Genomic DNA, 8,886 nt, shown 5'->3' on the forward strand with positions numbered 1-8,886 from the left:
TGATAGATGAAAACATCATGGGAATAGGAAGAGGCAGGATGCTGGGGAAGCTCTGAGAAATCCACAATGATGACCCCACCTTGGTCTGCTGGCAATGGTCCAGAGGGTGCCTAGACTAGTCTACTGTAGTGACTGGTCTAGAAAATAACCTAGCTGTCATCATAGAGCCTTTGTCCGGTGACTAATGGAGGCAGATGTAGAGGCCCATAGCCAGGCATCAGACTGAGCTGCAAGAATCCAACTGATGAGAGAGAGGAGGGATTTTGCAGGCGAGGGACGTTGATATCATGATGGGAGGACATGCAGAGATGACAGGCCACACTAGTGGAAGCCCATGAACTGTGGATTGGTGGCTGTGGAGACTCCATGGGGCTGGATTAGGCCCTCTGGATATGGAAGACAGTTGTTTGGCTCGAACTGTTTGGGGTGCACCCAGGCAGGGGGATCGGGATCTGTCCCTTGTCTATGGGCAGGCTTCTGGGAAGCCGTTGCCTGTGGTGTGACACCTCACACAGCCTTGGTGCAGTGGGAAGGGGCTTGGACCTGCCTAGGCTCAGTGTGCTGGCCTTTGCTGACTCCCCATGGGAGACCTCAATTTGGGGGATGTGGGGATGTGGGGCAGCTTGAGAAAGAGAACTGGGCAGGGTGGGGAAGGAAGATGGAGATCTGTGGATGGCAGATGAAGTGAGTAGAAAATTTCTTAATAAAGAAAAAAAGAAACTCATTGTCCTACATTATGTTTTTACATACGTGTTCTTTGCTCGGTGACTACACGGTTATTGTTTTGAGGGGATATCTCATAAAATCAACTTTCTCCATTTATGAAGAATATAATATCATATTAAATGTGGTCAAAATTCCTACAACTCACTGTTTGAATAATACTTCCAGTATAAATGTTTAGACATCACTCTATAGCGTGTAAGCCATGGTCAATTTTTCCTCAGTGGTAGTTAACCTGAAGTCAGTTTTTTCAGTTTCCACTTGATATGATATCCTTTTCTTCTCTTGGTGCCTGACCGTCACTCATAAAATGCCTTTCAGGTTCACCTAAAATATGCCATTGAGTCCAGCTCCACAGATACAACAGGGTTCATAGAATAAACCACAGCATAGTGAAATCTAATCTAGAATTTTCTTATCTGAGGGGGATTTCTAGAGCATCAGACTTTTTTAATCTGATGGTCTTTACAAATAAGTTTCTATCTATCTGAAAGGGAAAGATTCATACACATTCTAAGGGTCGTTTTCTTTTAATCTTCCTCAGCTCTGATTCTACAGCTTCTTTTCAGCTCATTTTTTCCTAGCTCCTCTTCCCTACACAGCTAAACACATCTTTCTAGCAGGAGACTCTTTGTCATAATAAGAAAAGTTACAAAGCCCTCTCAAGTTCAAATGCACATGCCTTGAGAGGATAAGGTGCAAAGCCATTTACCACAGCGACACATAGGGAGGGACAAGGTGCTTGGCACTTTCCCAGCCTGTGACATCCACAGTCAGCTGGACAAAAAACTTTTTTCTTTGGACTTGGTTAATTGATTAGTTGTTATTTGAGACCTAAGTAAATAAACATTTAGTTAATTGAAACTTGAGTTTTATATCATAAACTGAGGTTAGAACATTTGTACAAATAATTATTGCTAAAGGGTCAGAGCAGGTGAATTCTGTGAATACATTATCAGCGGCCAGCAGAGGAAGCACAGGGCAATTCAGTCTCTGAAGGACCTTGAATCAACAAAGTGAGACACTTTGTAATTTCATCCTTGTGTCTAATCTGTGAAAGTCCTACTTGTGATCTATCCACAGAGACTCTTGTCTGGCCAAATTGCCCTGTCAGTAAGCTAATTATAGAGAACAGGCTTCTAAGTTTCTTACTGTAGTGTGGAACAAAGGCTGTACTGTGAGAGTTGTTTTATATGCCAGAATAACACAGGGTAAGGAGGAGTTATTCTCCTGACCATGCACAAATACATGTGCCCACAAGACTGAGCTGTAATCATGAGATTACATCTAAACATTTCATGACAATGCATGATAAGGGGGAGATACCAGCTGTATTTGCACATGTGAAATTACAGATAGGAGCAACCAGTCATTTTCAGTCAGTGACTCCATGGTCTTACCAAGTGGGGCTCCCCATCAGAGAGTTATTCGCCTGGTGGGTCAACCTGCTGAACACTAGTTGTCACCTGATGGTGACATCCTCTGGTAAAGCCATTGCTACTAGCAGCTCTCTACATTCATCCAGCTCACAGTGATATTTACACCATTGTGAACAAAGCTGCAGCAAATATGATAGGGAAGGTCATGGTCCCTCTTACCGGCACTGAAGAAACATCTCAGTGATTCAGAGAGCATTCTGTTCCTGCAGGGAATGGGGTTCAGTTTTTGACACCCACAATTGTCAGCTCCACCTGTAAGTCTGGAGGACCCAGTACCCTTTCTTGGCCTCCATAAATACTGTTCTACCTACCATGAGCACTAGACTACCTAAACAGAAACATGCAAATTGTTACAAATAAAACATGTCATTAAAACTTGCTCCCCGGTGCTTGGAAGTAGTTCTTGTGTAGTATATATACTGGAGGATGACAGCTACATTGGTTGTGGTTGCCTGTGCAGAGACTGGTGCAAAGTGGATGAGCTTTGAGACTACAGCATAATTAGAACCTTGCTGCTGCAGGCAGCGCTTGCACTGTCTGCCTGGAGGTTCTTGCTGCCTCTGCCATCAGCTCTGCACTGGGTGAGCCCTGTGGGAGTGTTAACTGGCCACAGAGTCAGGCAGGACCAGTGTGACTGCCAGGGAATGGGCCCAGAGGAAGCTGGGTGCCTAGGCTGCCCTGCTGAAGTCAGTCAAGAGATGCTCTTCTAACAGATTCTGCATATTTCTGACTTTCTGTGGACTGACTGGAGGTTTTTATGGCTGAAAAACAAGACAGCTTCTGTAATCTCAGAGGTGGCCTGGTAAGGCCAAGAATAGAGTAAGAGGATGCTCCAGCGGTTCCATGGGGATCACTGATTAATGGTAGTTGTTTATGGGGCTTGTTGGGGATAATTAATAAATTATATTTCATCTCATAACACTATAGTACCTGTGGCCATCTTAGATGAGTGAATTAAAGATTCTTGAGGCTGCAGTGTAGGAAACAAGGAGGCATATTAGAGACTGAGAGAGGGTACTTGGAGTGATATGACATGCCTCAGCTTCTGCTTGCCCACTCCTCTTCTGTAGTATGGAAGCAGAGGAAAAACAATCAAAATACCTGCTTAAGGAGGATTGATTCGGGACCACGGCTCAACAGAGAAACCATTTAGGTAGGGGTTTGTGGCTGTGGAACAAGGCAGAGCCTGAATCACTGAGAAGACATCAGGGTCTGGAGGACCAGAGCCTACGTGGGGCAGCGGAAGATGAGGAGCACAAATGATGAGATCTTTCTAAACAAGCGGGGAGCTTGATGTTTTCGAATTCCACAAGGATGTGTCCAAAGGGAGCTGGAAATGGATCAGTGAAAGGGTTGGGTCAGTATTGAGACTTCGAAGCCATCATGAAAACTCCAGATCTCAGTGCCTTTATTTCCACCAGTATTTACACTTGCCTATGCCCAACCTCAAAATGTGATGTTCGAACTCTCGTGCTGTGGGTATCAGAGGTCAGGGATTGGAACACAGCTGTGTAAACATTTAACATTCCCTGCCTCTGTCCCTCTCCCTCCTCTCACCTCTCATCTCTCTCTGCCTGTTTTTGTCACCTGCACCTGAGAGTCCACTTAGCTGGGTGAGCCAGTTCTCTGGAGCTGGCCAGGCAGAGCATGCAAAGATGAATCTGGTCACCAGGAGGCATCTGAGATCTGCTCTGTGATCTGTGCCAGGGGCATGAAGTGACCTGCCTTTGTGACCTGACTCCAAGGTGCTCTGACAGGGTTGGGCCTGGTGTAGGAGCAGGGTGTGTGTGTGTGTGTGTGTGTGTGTGTGTGTGTGTGTGTGTGTGTGTGTGTGTGAGAGAGAGAGAGAGAGAGACAGACAGACAGACAGACAGACAGACAGACACAAGGATAGAGACAGACAGAGAGACTGGAGAGGCTGGCTCTGGCACTCCCTACTTGTGTAGATACACCATGTACACCCTTCACTTTAGACATAAAACCACGCTGTGCTTTGTGTGGTCATTTGTCCACATAGGTCATGGGAGTCCAGCCTGGTGGCATGCAGAGAGCCTCAGAGTAACGACAAGGGGTCATGAGCCCTGAGAAGCCTTTCCCAAACTGCAGTATGAGCCCATGTCCCCAAATTGGTCACCAATAATAGAGCACATGACCCCACACCCTAATTGATGAATGCCTAACAGGGCTTTCATCTCCTGTTACCACAACCAGACAGGCATCCAACCACTTCCTCCCTCCCTACTCTTAAGAACCTCCCATGGGCATTAGGTGCAGTGACGCTCGTAACCACAGGGCGGCAGCAGAGGCCTATTTATGGGAATCTGGCAGGTCAGTAGGCTGGAGACTGGGCTGGGAGGGCAGGAAGGTGCAATCTGACTCCAGTGGTCCTGCAGAGGATTTTTTCGCCTGTACACTTAGAGGAGATAGAGACTTCTGAGAGGAGGTAAACTGATAAAACCCCATGTTTTTCTCATGTCATATAAGATGCCTGCTGCCATACAACCTGTCTCTGTGGCTGCAGATTTTAGTCATGTGTCTGAGACAGGGCCTGTCAAGACACTCCGTGGTGATGTCACTTATTGCCCCCTTTCTCTATTGAGATTTTTGGAGGAAACCCAGAGGATGCTTCTCCTTCTACAAAATTAAGAGATATGAAAGCCCTAATGACAACCTGGGGAAAGTGTGTGACATACTTCTTGTACATTCACACAAAAGGCAGCTGCTGGTATCCCCCACTTAGAACTGATCAGCCTGCATGTTTGAAGTAATCCCAATGTTCCGGAAGGAAATATACTAAGGGTCGGAGGGGACCAACAGCTGGAACTAAGACAGGGTCAGAGATAAAGTATGCTCACGAGAGATGGGATTTTTAAAAATTCTAGAGTTCTGAGGTGTTTCAGACAGTATCCCAAAGAATTCAACATGTGGAAATCCCAAAACTCCCAAGTATAACTCAAGAAGGTAAAACCATTTGTAAATAGTTAACTATGAACTCAAATAAAAGTAAGTTAGAAGAATAAAAAAAATCATACCTAAAAGGGTAATATTCACAGTGTTTACCTCCAACTTCCAGAAATGTGAGAAATATGAGACAAAATAAAAAGGAAAATTGACTTGTAAAGACAGAGCCAGAGTAACACTGGGAAGCAAACAGACTCAGATGACTGAAAATGTGGTCGTGATATGTTGTATGCCCAGAGCCTGTCCAGAGGAGTCACCTCTGCTTCTTCTGCCTTTTCTCTCCTAGTGGACTTCGTAGATGTTGCTTTGGACCCCGCTTCACCTCCATCTCAGCTAACATCACCAGGCTCACTCCTGCCACACCCAGTAATTGTTACCTAACTCCTCAAGTTGTCTGGGTAACCAGCAGGGCTAGGAGCCTGAAGAAGCCTTTTGTCCACCGTCAGTGTCTCCTCCACCAGGCAGGGCCACAGCAGAGGGTTTTAGCCTAGCTTCATCCAGGATGTTATCTCGGACCTGGGGCATGAAGCCAGTGGAAAGACCTGTGACTCGCAGGCTCCCCCTCTTACTGGTAGCAGTCTGGGTGCTGCTCCTGGTTCCAAGCCACTGTTTTCAAGGCCGTCCCACATGGCGTTTTATCTCATCAGAGGTGGTCATTCCTCGGAAGGAGACGTACCATGGTAAGGGATTTCAACCACCAGGACGGCTCTCCTACAGCTTGCGTTTCAGGGGCCAGAGACACACCATCCACCTGAGAAGAAAGACACTTATTTGGCCCAGGCACTTGCTGCTGACAACTCAGGATGACCAAGGAGCCTTACAGATGGATTATCCGTTTTTCCCTGCAGATTGTTACTATATTGGCTACCTGGAGGGGATCCCTCAATCCATGGTCACTCTGGATACTTGTTATGGGGGCCTGAATGGGGTCATAATGTTTGATGACCTTGTCTATGAAATCAAACCCCTCAATGATTCACACAGGTTCGAGCACTTTATTTCTCAGATAGTGACTGACTCTGAAACAGTCGGGCCTATGAATGAATGGAAGCATGTGGACCATAGCGTAAGCCCCCTCTCCTCCAAAACAAATTTCACTGTGGCGCCCAGAATGTCTAGTAGAGACTATGCTACACATCCAGCTGCTGTAAAAGGCCATTTTCAAGCAACTTATTATGTATATTATGGAATCCAAAATGCTACTAGAATTGGCGTATATTTGTTTTCGCTAATCAGTTTAATGGACACCTATATGAGAAATATCCATATGCGCTACTATGCCTTTCTCTTGACTGTGTATACCACTTGGGATCCATTTAGTCACGACGCCAGAGTACCAGGAAGTTCGTCTCACAGATATTATATCGATACCTTTTATGGAAGATTTAACCCTGACGCTTCAAGTATAATTCATACGGTTTCACCCGATGAATTTGCACCTGTTGTACAGAGTATCTGTACTTCCAATGCTCTAACCTGGATTGGTCAAAATTCGCGATACTATATATTTGTGTCTGTTGTAGTAGCCAACCGTGTAGGGAGGAATTTAGGTATAGATTTTGATGATGAGAGTTACTGTGTTTGCCAGAGAAGGCGCACCTGTGTTATGTTCAGGGTACCTCTGCTAACAGATGTTTACAGCAATTGTTCCCTTGTACAGATAAACCAAATACTCAATACCCCCGGTACCATGCCGTGTCTTTTCTATGACCGTCATACTTATTATAATACATCACTGACCTATAGTATTTGTGGCAATGCGGTACTAAATGAAGGTGAGCAATGTGACTGTGGCTCACACAAGGCATGTTATGCAGATTCCTGCTGCCAGAGTGATTGCAGATTGACAAGAGGTAGCATTTGTGATAGAGAATCATGCTGCATAAACTGCACCTATAGTCCTGCTGGGACACTCTGCAGAAGTGTCCGCAACATATGTGATCTTCCAGAGTACTGCAGTGGGAATGGAATCCATTGCCCAACAGACTCTTATCTGCAAGATGGAACACCATGCTCAGAAGAGGGTTACTGCTATCGAGGAAACTGCACCGATCGCAGTATGCATTGCAAGGAAATCTTTGGTGCAAGTGCTCGTGATGGCAATCAAAAGTGCTATGACATCAATAAGGAACGGTATCGATTTGGACATTGTCAGAGAGCAGAAGAAAGCCTCTTATTCACACCTTGTGCTGACAGAGATAAGATGTGTGGAAGGTTGCAGTGTACCAATATCACCCACCTACCACACTTGCAGGAACATGTTTCATTCCATCAGTCACTTATTGCTGGGTTTTCCTGTTTTGGGCTCGATGAGCATCGTTTAACAGATTCAACAGATGCTGGACGGGTGAGACATGGCACTCCATGTTCCCAAACCAATTTCTGTGATCGAGGGTCTTGCAATGGAACTTTGACTGAACTGAATTATGACTGCACCCCGGAAAAGTGCAATTTTAGAGGAGTATGCAATAATCATCGGAATTGCCATTGTCATGTAGGTTGGGACCCTCCAGACTGCGTGGGAGAAGGACCTGGAGGGAGTGCAAACAGTGGACCCCCTCCACATAAAATGCGCACAATAAAACAGAGCCAACTACCAGTGATATATGTAAGAGTGGTCGTTGGTCGTATTTATGTCTTTATAGGCTCATTGCTCTTTGGGATGGCTGTTCGTGTAGCAGCTACAAAGACTATCAAATTTGAAGACTTGCAGGCTGCTTTACTTCGGCATGGAACTTCAGCCACTGCGCCAAAGTAAAAAATGAGTTAGCCTCCTGGCCCCTGTAAAATAAAGAGAAATAAAAAGAAAACATGAATGCCAGTAAGAAGACAAGGTAAAACTCAAGACCACAGTTCTGAAGAGCCTGAGTCTACTTTGTGTGGCCACGGGAGGTGTTGGATTCTGAGGCCATCTGTCTTTGATATGTTGCTGATGCTCACACTGGAATAAATCTTTCAACATTGCAAATTGGTGTCATCTGTACTTTTTGTAAGTTGTTAGGAGCTGCCCTAAGCTTGCTCCTTTGTTAGTAGAAGAAGCCCTTGAGCCAGGAATGCTCTGGGTCTTAGGTCTCTGGTCTCTGGTTAAAGGAAGTAGTCTGCATCTCTTTTGAGAACATATCTAGGGTGACTGTAAAATGTGGTTCCTGAGCACTGACTCTGTCCCACCCCTTGTTACCATGTTTGTCAGTGGCACTCTGTCCCACAGCTTGTGGACAGGATTTTCAAGGACACTGCTTAGAGGAATGGAGGGAGTGAAGGCAGACTTGCCATCCAGTTGAGGGCGTGTTATAGGAGCACAGAAGCCTCACCTCATACTAAGCCAGGGAACTGATATTTACAACATCACCATTAACACAGATCCATGGCTCACTATGCATACTACCCACAACCCCATGGAAACAGTCTTCCCAAGGCCCCACTGTCAGAATATCACAAAGAACCCAATCTGGAGAAGGGTATGCTGAGTCTCCTGGAGGAAGGCTCTGAGGGCACAGGACAGATGCCATTGGCCATGTAGGAGCTGCAGCAGATGGCAGTTGAAGTTCAGGTGTCAGCCACCAGGAGGAAAATTCCTGAGGGTGAATCTCAGATAGGCAAGGCCCTGAGACCATAGACTTCCAGAGTGTCTTCTGCTCCGCTGTGCCTTTACGTGTTTGAGGCTGCCATCTTTCCCTGGAATTGGGCAAGGTGAGAATGGGTGCAGGGAGGTCCCCACTGCCTGTAATATGTTTATCTCACGGAAACATCCTGTTCTACTGGG

At 45.8% G+C, this 8,886-nt stretch overlaps 1 protein-coding gene across 1 annotated transcript; it reads left to right on the top strand.

The window, feature by feature from the left end:
• The first annotated feature begins 5,535 nt into the window (after nt 1-5,535).
• Nucleotides 5,536-8,091, top strand: LOC143268505 (disintegrin and metalloproteinase domain-containing protein 20-like). The gene has a single exon (XM_076551551.1). The coding sequence runs from the start codon at nt 5,626-5,628 to the stop codon at nt 7,879-7,881; it is 2,256 nt and encodes a 751-aa protein (XP_076407666.1). The 5' UTR covers nt 5,536-5,625; the 3' UTR covers nt 7,882-8,091.
• The last annotated feature ends 795 nt before the right edge of the window (nt 8,092-8,886 follow it).

This window comes from Peromyscus maniculatus, chromosome 14 (assembly GCF_049852395.1).
Source record: "Peromyscus maniculatus bairdii isolate BWxNUB_F1_BW_parent chromosome 14, HU_Pman_BW_mat_3.1, whole genome shotgun sequence".
NCBI classification, from domain to species: Eukaryota; Metazoa; Chordata; class Mammalia; order Rodentia; family Cricetidae; genus Peromyscus; species Peromyscus maniculatus.